Here is a 13,601-nt window from a genome sequence, read left to right on the forward strand (position 1 = left end):
GGACTTTATATTCCACTAACTCATTACCACTCAAGATATAAAATTAATACTCCTTCCGTCCACAAAAAATAGAGCAATTTGTGTATGGCATAGGTTTTAATGTAGAATTGGTAAAGTAAGAGAGAAGGGAAAAAAGTAAGAGAGAAGGAGAAAAAGTAATAGAGAAGTAGTGTTAGTGGAATGTATGTGCATGATTATTATTTGTTGAAAACTTTCCATAAATGAATGTACTCTATTTTTTGTGGACGACCAAAAATAGTAATTATGCTCTATTTTTTGTAGACGAAGGGAGAATATAAAAGTAGGACCAATGTGCCACTAACTTTTTGAACCCACTTTCTATAAAAACCCGTGCCGGATTAAATTGTGACAAATTATAAGAAACGGGGGGAGTATTAGTTTTATATATAATAATGTGAGTGGAATAAGTGAACTACGACTCATAATGGTAGACGAAGTAAAATAATAAACCGGAATTCCTGGGAAACAGATGAAGTACTGTTTTAAATAATTATTTTAAAAAATATATAGGAGTAATTATTTTTGACAAAGATCAGCATATAAAGAATTAATAAAGATAAATTAACAAATATATTGTATTAATAAAATATCCTAGAATTTTAAACCGGTTTTTATTTAAACCGACTTTTTTTATCAACCATTATTTCTTTACGACATTATCCCTTTTTTTTATTTGTAAAGTCAAATCAAGCTAAAATTACATTAATTGTGATATGGTATGCAATTCTTGCACAATACAAACCATTCCATTATTAATCCAAATTTTATGAGGTAATCCAAATTTCAAATTGTCTTATGCATGTCTTAAGCAATTTAATAGCAAGTCCCATAAAATTTAAAATTATAAGATTTTTAAATATTTTAAACTTATTTCTTAAAGTTCTTGAAACCTCAAAAATTTGAGTAATATTCATGGCAACACCAACGATATTTTATACTACTAACATGTTTGGATCTAACGATGAAGAGAACATTGTTACGAATGAGTCGAACAACGCTCCGAGGATGAATCTCAATTCCGAAAATTTGTATGAAGATGATACACACAACTCAGAAGATGAGATAATACGAGAATGTTCACAAGACGAAATGATACGAGAAGCTTCACAAAACGAGATGATACGAGAAGGTATTGTTTGGATGGCAACATTAAGAAATTAAGAAATGATAGTAGAAGGTATTATTTAATTGGATGCGAATAATAATTATTATTATTTCATTAAATGATAACATTAAGAAATTAATTACATATGCATGTAGTCATTTTTATAACTTAGAATTTTAAGAATGATTTAGTGATAAAAAATTAGTTGAATGTTAATGACTATTATTCCATTGGATGATAATGTTTAGAAATTAAGTATATAAACATGCATTCATTTTAATAACTTAGAATTTTAAGAATTATTTGGTAATAAAAAATAATTGTATGTGAATGATTAATAAAGTATAGGAATAAAGTATATGCACACATCCAATAAAAATATATTTTATTGGATGATGCGTCTAGGAATAAAGTATATGCACATGCAGTTGTTTTTATAACTTAGAATTTAAAGTTATAAACAATAGAATAATTGGATGTGAATGGATATGATTATTTCATTAGACGAAAGTAATAAAGAAATTAAATTAAAATTTTAAGTATGATTTCGTTATAAAAAATTTATTGGATCTGAATGACTACTAATATTTCATTTGGATGATAACGTTTAAAAATTAAGTGTTTGCACATGAAGTCGTTTTTATAACTTAGAATTTTAAAGATAAATTAATAATAAAATACTTGGATGATAGCACAAATAAATTAATTATATATGCAAGTAGTTGTTTTTAGAATTTGGAATTATATTAATCATTAAGTAATAAAAAATAATTGGATGTGAATGACTATTATTATTTCATCAGATGATAACATTAGAAAAATTAAGTATATATGCATGCAGTCGTTTTTCTACCTTAGAATTTTAAAGATGAATTAATAATTAAATAATTGGATGCAAATGGATATAATTATTTCGTATCTCCGTTGATGATAATACTAAGAAATTAATTATATATGAATGTAGTCGTTTTTACAACTTGAAATTATAAAATGGCGAAATTTATGAAATCATATATTGTTTACAATATATCCATTAATCTTTCATTATATAAAATGACAGTCTTTGGGTGGCATTTTTGGCGGAAAAATGGAAAAGAAGAGGAAAACCGGTTGTATTCTTTTGAGATGATCCATCTTTTTATGTAATGTTGCAGACGCTAATAAGGCTAAAGCTACAATGATTGTAGCTGCATCTAAAATGCCTTTTTGTGCAGTTAGAGCAACTTCAAGGGGAGAAGATAAATGAAAAGGGTATATCATGTTTATACCTTCTCAAAAAGTGTAATATACATTTCTAAAAATTAATTAACTCCAAGGATAAAAGGTATATGGAAAGGTATATTATTTAAAAAAAATAAAATAGTAATACAAAAACATTAAAAAAACATAAAGTGTAATACCTTCTCACATACCTTCTCCCTTGGAGAATGATTTTTTATGAAAAAAAGGTAAATATGGTGGTTATATGATTTTACCTCTCCATTGATGTACCTCTTCAAAATGGGAAAAGGTATAATACCTTCTCAAATACCTCTTCTCTTGAAGGATAATTTTTTATGAAGAAAAGGTAAACATGATAGTTATATTAGTTTACCTATCCTCTTGAAGATGCTCTTAAGCGGGAAAAATGAGTGTATATGGAAAAGTTTTAGATTCATGTGTATGCAGTAAGAACAACTGACGAATAGATATATGCAGAGATGGTACATATTCCAATAAGAAAATAAAGCAGTGGTGTTACATATTCCAAAAAGAAACCTGGCAATCTTGATTTAGGGAAAAAAGTTTGCACGCCAACTTTCAATTTGCCCAATAACTACAAGAGCAAAACTGAAATATTTTTCTATAAATACCGAGCAAAACTTTCAAAACTCCATTAACAAATTTCTCTCTCTAAGTTGATGTTCTCTCTTTTTCAGTTCAAGATTGGTCCTATGATGGTTTGTTTTTGAGATTGGTATTGTGAATTGGTTATTAGAGCATCTCCGACTATTCCACTGAACTCAAACTCATTTTAGTGTAAATCTCATACTAAATATTGATTTTACTCTAATCATTTACATTAAACTCAAATTTAAAAGAATATTCTCTATATTATGCCTTTTTTACTCACAAAATTTGAAAAACTTTTAGGTTTTGGTTTAGTGTAAACCTAAAGATAGGTATTTTTTTTTCAAAAACCAATAATATGATTGGTTTTTGAGTACTATTGGAGCTAAATACCTATCCAATTTTAAGTTTTAATGTACCCTTGGAGATGGTCTTAGTAGGTTGTCTCAACGTTATTAAGAATTTTTTAGTTTTGATGTTTCACAATATTGTTGTAATGATAGTAGTATTATTTTTTAGTTTTGATGTTTCACATTGTTGTAAACTAGTTTTAGCACCCGTGCTATGCACGGGCCAAATAATTTTTACGTACTGATTACATATTCTCAATAAATCAACATAAATGAGGATTGATAAAAACCACAAGTGTTACACACATACATATGTTGATCAAACAACCACAAATTTGACAACGATACATATGTTGATTAGAACAATTATGTATACTTATTTCAAATAGAACAATTATGCTTCCACAAACTGTAAATGAGACAAACTCAAAAGAAAAGTGAGACATCTTTATTGAACGAATAGACTATATAAAAAACATGAACATAAAGCGACCCTTAAAAAAACAAATACTACTAATATATATTACCTACATTTTTTAAAAATATAAACTTTCGAATTGCATGAATATTAAAAGCACAATTATTTTGTTTTTTTAATCATCTTCATAAATCAATGTTTTTGGCTGTGGAGTTACTTTGTTTTGGTTGTGGTTCTGTAGGTGCGTGTGGTTGTGACTGTGTGCACGATTTTTGTGACTTTCACCGTTTGAGAGAAGTGAGCATGTTGGCTTCGTGGAGGCAACGATAGGAAAATGAGAATGCCAGAATGGGTGATGGACTGGTTTCTTCTCTTGTTAATTTTTTCTTTCTTCGTCACAGATTTCCTTCGCACAACACCTTCGTTCTCTTATTTTTCGAAGAATGCTAAGATGGATTATCCGATTCTCTAACTTACTCTTCTAATGTAATTAGGCTGTAATGATGATTCTGTCACTTAGAGCATCCGCAGCGGTGGCGTCCGTCCGTCCGTCCGCTGAGCATGAGCTCGTCCGTCCGCCGCTGCGAGCTGTCCGTCCGTACCAGCGGCACGGCGTTGCTCATTGCTAAGAGCACGTCCGTGCCGCTGAGCAGCCTTACGTGGCGGCACACGATTGGCCAACGACAATTTCGTTTCTTTTTGTAATTTTTTAAAAAGATTCGAATTTAATTTTAAAAAAAATATTTTCCCACTTCTCAATAAATTATATCCGTTTTCTACACACTTTTAATTTATTTTTCAATTTCCCCCCCAAAATTCACTTTTTAATTATGTATTTTTATTTTTTAGAATTTTAATTATGTATTTTTTATTTTTTAGGATTTAAATATGTAATTTTTATATTTTAATATATTTTTATATTGTAGAAATGTTTTTAGTAATTGAAGTATTTAAATTAAATAATAGAATAGTGGGACCTTTGAACTTGTCCTTGCGGAAGAGCACGGATATGGGTGTTGTACTCTTGCCTAATGACAAAGAGTAAAAGTGGGCCTAGGCCCACCTCCATACTCTTATTTAAGAGCATGGATGGGGATGCTCTTACGATGCTCTAGAATTCCCTTTTACATTGCTCAAGATTGAAACACTATATAAGGATAATAACTTTTCAAAAGTACAACATTATCAAAAGTACAACATTATTAAAATTGAGCAAAAGAAATGATATAAAAACTCAAAAACCATTCGAAGCTTCGAACTAACAAAATACAAAAGGAATCCCAATTCATAAATATTGGTAAATTTATTATTAAATATCATACTATTATACTACTACTAATCTCATAAATTATTACAAAATAAAAAATTAATACTAAAAACCGCCACCCATCAAATTAAACTAAATATCATACTATTATTATTATACTAATCTCACAAATTATACAAAATAAAAAGTTAGTAATACTTGAAAACCACCACCCATCTAATTAAAATAACAATTATGCATAAAGTTAACAAATAATTAAAACACAAAATTGAACAAATATAGCCCAAGTCATTAAATATAATAACCTAAAAATTTTGTTTTCTTTCTCTTCAACCTTTTCTCTGTTTCATTTTCATTTCATCAGTTTCCGTCAACCATTCTTCAGGTAATTCATTGCCTCAATTCGAAAATACAACAAACCCAGTTGATGAAGCCCATTTCCTCCGATTCCACCAAAACCGTCGACAAAGTGGTTCCTCAGGTAAATTATTACAGAAAGTTCAATGACAAAGTGGTTCCTCAGGTAAATTATTACAGAAAATAGATATAATTAGGAGTTGCAGATGACCGAAACTCAATCAATTTAAATGCAAACCTGAAATTAACTAAATAATATATATGTACGTGCGAATTCTGCAGGCACCCTCTTCCCTCTCAGTTCGGTTTTTCCTTTTGATTTAGCTTATTCGATGGCACAACTCGCCGCTTAATTTTCCAGGAATGACGAAGATTCCCTTGACGTTCTACGTGACAACATTCGTCTGCTGCGGATGCTGCTTCTTTAGTTTCCAGCGCTTCTCCATCTTCCAGATAGAGCGAGGTGATTAGCCGGAGCGTAGAGGCATTGAAAAGCGTGGGCGAATGGTCGGATCTCCTTTCAGGGCCGAGATGGAAGGTGTTCATCCGCTGGTTCAACCACACCAGTGGCATTTGAGTAAGAGAAAATAAGGAGCACTCCATAGTTGTAGTTCTAATTCTGTTTTGTGTATCAGTTCATCAAATATTTATGATAGTGTTCAAACTTCCGGTGTAAGCTACTTCTTGGGAAGACCTGCAAAATAGGAGTAATTTCTTGGGAAGAAGCAAAATTTCTAGAGAAGATACAAAAGTCTATTGTGCATACATATACACACAGCTATATATACACGCAGCTACTCTCATTGTAGCTGCAGCCCTATTATCTTGTGCAGCTTTACATAAAAAAAAGATGGACAATACAACCAAATTTTTCCTTCCTTACCATTTTCCCGCCAAAATTAGCTCCCAAAAACTGTCCCTTTATATAACGAAAGATTTGTAATGATAGTAGTATTTCTTCCTCCCTTTTTTTACTTTCGTTAATTCTTTATTAGTTAATCTGATGTAACAAATGATATAAATGAAGTTACATACCTGAGATATTTTCATTTCTCTGTACAGTGTAGTGGTGGAGAAATGGATTGGAGAAAGCTTTGGAACAATTCTCCTTATGTCTTCACTCAAGAAAATCTGGAAAGGTTATTCAGACTGCCTCGAGCATAGATTTGCTCGCCGTGGCCTGAGAGGCTCTGAAATTTAGTATTTCACAAAACGGACATCTTTTTCTCCTTCGCTCTCTCTCTCTCATTAAAGGGAACCTCTTGAAGTCAGAGTTAAAGGTGCTGGTTTTTAAGAAATCGTTTGAGCATTTCTGAATCCACGCAGGTGGGCGACGAAACAGCAAGACAGAGTGACAGCATGGTGGCGATGCTGGCCGGATCGGCAATCAGGACTCTGATTGAGGTGGCCGAAGGCGAGTTGGGCTTGGATCGAGAGACAAAGAATTATGGCCCCACTTTATTATATCAACTATTTAAGCTATGTAATTTGTAAATGGTACGTATATGTTTATTTAAATTGCTGAAGGCAGTATACAACTTTAAAATTGAGTTGAGATTTGTTTAATTTTTGAGGTTTCACAAATTATCGGAATGTTTATAGTGAAGTGTTGTATCTACATCAAATGCGATTTTTTATGAATATTTTAAACTGCTTCCTTCATTGCATTTCCGTTAAATTAAGTTTTAATATAATTATATGGTTTTACCAAGGAAAAAAATATTTTCTATATAGCTTTACAACATTAATGTTATTCCAAAATATTAAGAATTTAATTATGAAATTATATAGTTTGGAAGTTTAAAATTAAAAAAACTATATATAAAATTCTTATAATTAAAGTCATTAACACAATCGTTATTTAAACATATAATGTCAAATTTTATTATATTCTTAAAACTACCTACTACTCCATCCGCATTGTGGCCTATTTCTTTAATAAATAGTTAAGGTAACATCATTCTCTTCCGCCGTGCAATGCACAGGGGTGCAAATAATCTGTTTCATTATTAATAGTGATAATGTTTATTAAAATTTGTGTATGCATGTTAAATTTTCGATAATTAATAATATTCGAATATTAGATGTTACAATCAACATATGCGGCTATGTTATTTTAATTTTTAATATAAATAAATTTATATTTTTAGTTACTATTTAATAAGATGTCACATTTTACTTTTTAGCAGTAATAGTTTTCTAGAATCGGATCCCTTTGTTTCTAGGTTGTATTACCAAGGTTGAATAAAAACTAATTATCTTAGAAAAATAAATATTTATTTTTTCGCTCGACGTGAAATATAATAATTCTTGGAAGAAGATATTATGTGATGCGTATTTTAGAGTATCCGATTCAGTTCACACAAGATATCAAGTTTAATTAATTAACTCTAATAATACTACGATACTGCAAGATTACAGCGTCGTTAGTAGTATTTCAAGTGTCGATCTACAGGAAGGTAGAAGATTGTTTAAAACTTATGAAGTTAAAAAGATGAAACATAAGGATTTGATTTTTTTGGTTTTGAAAGATTCAGACAAACGAAAATAAAAGATTAACAAAAGATGGATTTCTCAAACGGAAAAGCATGTCACTCCAAGTTGCTCAATAGACTTGCATATTTCTACATCTATCAAAATCACAAATTTTGGGATTAATTCATCAACCTAATCGCTTGCACTGAACATGTTTGCGACGTATAGTTCACAGTCAGCTGAACACTTGTTCCATGAACTAATTTTCAATGTTTATAAACTCCTGCGGAAGCACGGGAGACATAAACATCTACTATATAAACTTACCTAATCCGTTGTCAAATTATCCTCTGAACAATTCAAATTCAACAACACATCAATTGATTAGTCCATCCAAGTCTATGTTAAAGAGACGATAAACAAAGATTAAACATCTATAACGATAGAGGCCTCTAAAGTGATAGAATCTAACATTAAACACATCAACGATGTCAAAATGTGAATTCAAAGGTGTAGATACATTCACACAAGCCTAAATCACAACTTGGAGCAACATTGAGAGTTTAGCCTAAACACATGATAAACATCACGATGAAAACCATAGGAAGCATGCTCTCGTTGAGTGGAATTGAGATTTGGAGACGGATAGTCGGAATGTTGGCCGGAATTTCTTCCTTCTCTTCTTCCTCCTCTCTTTCTCTCTTTTCCCCTCTCACTTTTCGTCCCAGGAAGTCTCTCTCCCTCCAAAAACCGCCCATAAACCAATTTGAACAATGAAATTCGGCAGTTATCGAGAAAAATGCCCGGCCCGGGCGAAATGATGACAATCCGGGCATTTTGTATGCCAACCCGGGCGTTTCCACTGTACCCGGGCGTTTTTTATGCCGAAAACGCCCGACCCGGGCGTTTTTGCCGGTTTTGACTGCTTCGCGCAACCTTCGTCAAATGGTCATAACTTCTTCATCCGAGCTCCGATTGAGGCGTACAATATACCCACGCGAAGCTAATTCAAAGACGAAGATAATGGTGGTAAGATAAAATAATTTGGACACCATCTTGATAGGCAACGAACAGTTTCAATTAGACCCTACTCCACATGTACATCTATCAACTAATATATAATAATCAAACCTTAATGATCAATTGATAGATGATTTAAATATACAAAATAGGAGAAAACTTGGAGTATAATTAGTATCATTCGATTATCATCATTATGCAGACATATACTTATATTACATGGATGTTACGTTAATCTACATAATTAATTTCAAAGATCTAATACATTATTTCCTAAATGTGTGTATATTGATTACAAAACACTAGTTCTTTCCTAAATAATCATACAAGTAATCCATTAAATCAATTAACAACTATAAATTTATTTTGAATGTAAAATATCTAAAATGTCCAATTTTGTATAAACAATTTTTGTGAATTTATCACTGCTCAAATTAAAAATAGGAAGCAACTTTATATAAGGAAATAAACCAAACGACACCGTATGGCGCTGAAATCCAACTCCACCGTTAAAAGGGAATGGAATGTTGTTAATCATGAACCCTAGACTATGTTAATTGCAAATTGCAATCTTCAAATTTAGCTTAAAATTCATCCAGCATCAGCTTGGGGCAACAGAACTAAGCACGCTAAAGAGAGAAGAACATGAAGATCGTCCGGAGAGACCTGACGCGAAACGGACCTGGAAGTGTGAAGGTTGATTTCTTTTAATTTTGAGAATTAATTATTGGAGCATAATCGATTTTCTTTGTGTATATTGGTGTCAATTTTTTATTATTTTATCTTGAATAATGAATTCTTAGTGCGTTTTTGTTTATTTGATTACTGATTTTGGTGCAGATGATTCCAGAAGAAGCAGATGATCTGTGGATTGCTTATAATTTGATTGTAGCGGGCGATAGTGTAATGGCCGTCACAGTCAGGTAGAATTTTCGTTGTGTTAAAAGAAAAGTAGTAATTTTATTTATCTGTTCTAATTCGGATTCAAGTTGACATGTTAAATGGTTTTGGAAGTCTAGGTTTGTTGAATTTTGAAAATAGATCTCATCTCAACATGTTGTTAATTTCAGAAAGGTTATGAGAGAAGCTGCTTCGGGAGGAAGAGATGCTGAAAGAGTGAAACTGAAACTAGAAATCAGTGTTGAGGTAAATGAGGAACTTCATCCATGCTCTTAATGGCTGTTGAGTTTAATTGAATGTAATGAAATAGTTCATTTACTTGAAATCTTTACTAGACGAGATAAGTAAGGATATTGTTTTCAATATCAGAGTGTCGAGTATGATAAAGAAGGAGCTGTCTTACGCGTACGTGGGAAGAATTTGTTGGAGAATGAACATGTCAAGGTAGGTGGCTTGGGTCTTCTACTCCTGTATCTCATATCCTTGGTGCTTCAACAGAACTTTTTTGTGTCATACTGCAGATAGGAGCATTTCACACCCTAGAAATTGATGTCAACCGGCCTTTTGTATTGAGGAAGGTATTCTTGTGTTAAATAATGCTTTCCCTTTCATGACCCACTCATTCTGTTGTGCTTATTCAACAGTATCATGTTTATTGCATCTCACTGAAAAGTTAGACTGCATAAATACATTTATGCTTATTAAATATTTTTTCACCTGTTTTAGGACATCTGGGACTCGTTGGCACTGGATGTTATTCACCAGGCATCTGGTACGGCCTCGTTATATTTGCTTTTTATCTCCTGTTTTAGCTACTACACAATCAAGATGAGGATTTAAGTTCCACTAAATATTTTGTTTTGACAAATGGACTTGACTCACCCAATTTAATGTTGTCTATAGCTGACCACCAGTACCATTATATAATAGCACTATTAGTTATGATAAAGTATCAAATTGAAAAATTTAAAAGAGTTATCAAAGGAAGAAATTAAACTGAGTATTAATAGATGTTAGTATATATTTCTCGCCACCCTTTGAAATCATTGTATGGGTAACTTGAGTTCCATTGTTCTTATTGTGACTTCATATTTTTGCAGATCCAAATGCTAGCGCAGACCTGGCTGTTGTTCTGATGCAAGAAGGTCTATGTCATATCTTACTTATTGGTAAAAGGTAATTTTAGTAAATTTGGTTGTAATGTATAATTGAGGATATTATTAACAGTATACCTATTAGTTGATTTGCTTTTTAGTTGGAATTCATGGGTTCTCTTCACTCTTCTATAGTTTAATGGCTTTCCAAGGCACTTATTTTGGTTTCTATGAGATGTAACTTAGATGATTGGTCATTTCAGCTTTATATACATTATTGTTTTCCATGTCTTATGGTCAACTGATGTGTGCAACAGCATTACACTTACGCGTGCTCGTATAGAGACTTCAATACCGCGAAAGCATGGACCTGCTGTTGCTGGATATGATAAAGTATGAGCACCTTCTTGCTATATGTAATGCTTGTCTGGTTATGTTAGTGGAACGTGTTAAACATGATGTCAATATAACCCTTTTTGGGATGCCTTTTTTTGGCAGGCCTTGACTAAGTTTTTCGAAAATATCTTACAGGTAACTTTAACTAATTCTTTGTTGTTCTACCCAATCTTTCATTTTCAAAATTGATTCCGAAACTCAATAAGTATGGCATACAAACTTGTGCTGTTTTAGGCATTTCTTAAGCATGTGGATTTTAATGTCGTTCGCTGTGCTGTGATTGCCAGTCCAGGATTTACTAAGGTACAATTTGATCTCATTTAACTTATCTCTGTACGTGCTGACTTTCATCTGTGTGCTAATGTATGTAAAGCATTCTTATTCATATTTAGGACCAATTTCATAAGCACTTAATGCTGGAAGCAGAGAGGAGGCAGCTGAGGTCTGTCATTGAGAATAAGTCCCGCATTATTCTCGTCCACACTACCTCTGGCTACAAGTATGACCTCCTCATTTTTATTCTTACTGTACTCTCAAACTTGTTTATATTTCCTTGGAGAAATCAGTAGCAATTTATGTTTGTATGATAAAAATTGAATTCAAGCATTTCTTTGGTTCCACCATAAGTACTAGCGGCCATGTGTTCTCAAATGTAACCTCACTCTCCCCAAGATATAATAGAGAGGGGCTTTGATATGTACTTAGAAATCCTTATAATGTTTAATTGTTATCTAGTTTGATCAGCGACTGAAAGACAGGTGAAGTTTGCACTTTAAAACCCCGTAGCGCTATAGCTACATATGCAGTCTATTCGGCTAAGCTTTTTTATTTAAATTTGATTGTTCATCATGCTTACCAGTGAAGACAATTGTATGATTTGAAACTAAAATCTAAAAAATTTACATCTTGTGTGGCACCAATTTTTAGGTTAAAAAGGTCAAAAGGGTTGCTAATGAGTTTCAATGCTACTGTAAATGTGTGCTACTTTTGTAACTCTTTATCTTTAAAAATTGCCGCAGGCATAGCTTGCGAGAGGTTTTGGATGCTCCTAATGTCATGAATATGATTAAAGATACAAAAGCTGCACAAGAGGTAAAGTTGCTCCTTGTGAACTTCCTATTAGTTATAGGCTTATAGCTGCCTTTTCCATCTTTGTTCTTATATGTTATCCTAGTACAACAACTTTCTTAGTCACACGAGTTATTTGAAGCTTATGTTTCATTTCTTTGATGCAGGTTCGAGGACTTAAGGATTTCTTTTCCATGCTTTCCAATGTTAGGCTCTATCCTTCATATTGATGTTCATATCATTATCTTGTTTCTAGTGTAATATTCGTATTGGATATAGTAAAAGTGGTAGGCTATAAGTTTCTTACTTATTTGACTTGAGCTTTTGCATTTTGCAAGGATCCTGAACGTGCATGCTATGGACCCAAACATGTTGAAGTTGCCCATGAGCGAATGGCTATCCAGACGCTTTTAATAACCGATGAGCTCTTCAGGTTAGTAGTCGCATAAACTCTTATGAACCTCCCAACCTTTTGTGAATGACCGAACTGAACACATTTAAACCGGAGCCATTTGTGAAGAAGTAAAACCAACAGAGGGACATTCTATCATTTTGTGAAAACCAGAACATCATTTCCTTATTCCTGACAGACGTATCGAGCCCTATTAGAGTTGATATTCATTCATTTACAAATCACGAACATACATTTCCATATGCTATGCAAAGAGGGGCACCATAAAATCTCCACCACTAAAGATGACTTCTCTTTCTGCAATTCTTAGGAGTTCCGATGTTGCAACAAGGAAAAAGTATGTCAATTTGGTTGACTCAGTCAAGGCTTCAGGAGGCACTGTTCACATCTTCTCATCGATGCATGTTTCAGGAGAACGTAAGTACTCAAATTCCAATTTTTTAGCTAATAGTTGTGTGTTGTGTGGTATTGTTTAGCTAATACAGTCTCGCATGCATTTTAAGAATCTGATTTTAACTAGCTTTTGTGAATTTATTGGCATGATTTTGTTGTCGTCGAGCAGAACTAGCGCAGCTGACTGGCATTGCTGCGATTCTTCGTTTCCCACTGCCAGACCTAGACGACATAGAAATGTAACACAAGGTTGAACCAGAGACGATCAACTAGTTTGTGACTCTGTTTGTTGTATACTATATTCTTTTTCTAGTTTTATGCACCGGTCTTTCTTGTATAGCATTGTGAGCATTTTGATTATTATAACTTATAGGCCTGATGATTGAATTTCTTTCTTCATAGTGATGTAAGGAATAAAAATAAAGTTAATTGTAGTTATTCCTTAATGTTTTTAGTTCTGGTTAGATGGTTCTATAATCGTTCATCGTTTTCTTA

The 13,601-nt window shown here is 32.6% G+C and overlaps 1 protein-coding gene across 1 annotated transcript; it reads left to right on the forward strand.

Moving 5' to 3' along the window:
* The first annotated feature begins 9,366 nt into the window (after window positions 1–9,366).
* On the forward strand, window positions 9,367–13,560 carry LOC125205619 (protein PELOTA 1). Its single transcript, XM_048104669.1, has 16 exons — window positions 9,367–9,539; window positions 9,684–9,766; window positions 9,914–9,989; window positions 10,113–10,187; window positions 10,265–10,321; window positions 10,470–10,515; window positions 10,844–10,919; window positions 11,155–11,230; window positions 11,336–11,368; window positions 11,468–11,536; window positions 11,626–11,732; window positions 12,253–12,325; window positions 12,469–12,507; window positions 12,640–12,734; window positions 13,024–13,130; window positions 13,276–13,560. Exons 1-16 carry the CDS (start codon window positions 9,489–9,491, stop codon window positions 13,347–13,349), a joined length of 1,137 nt encoding a protein of 378 aa, XP_047960626.1. The 5' UTR covers window positions 9,367–9,488; the 3' UTR covers window positions 13,350–13,560.
* Window positions 13,561–13,601: the final 41 nt, after the last annotated feature.

This window comes from Salvia hispanica, chromosome 1 (genome assembly GCF_023119035.1).
Source record: "Salvia hispanica cultivar TCC Black 2014 chromosome 1, UniMelb_Shisp_WGS_1.0, whole genome shotgun sequence".
Lineage (NCBI taxonomy): Eukaryota > Viridiplantae > Streptophyta > Magnoliopsida > Lamiales > Lamiaceae > Salvia > Salvia hispanica.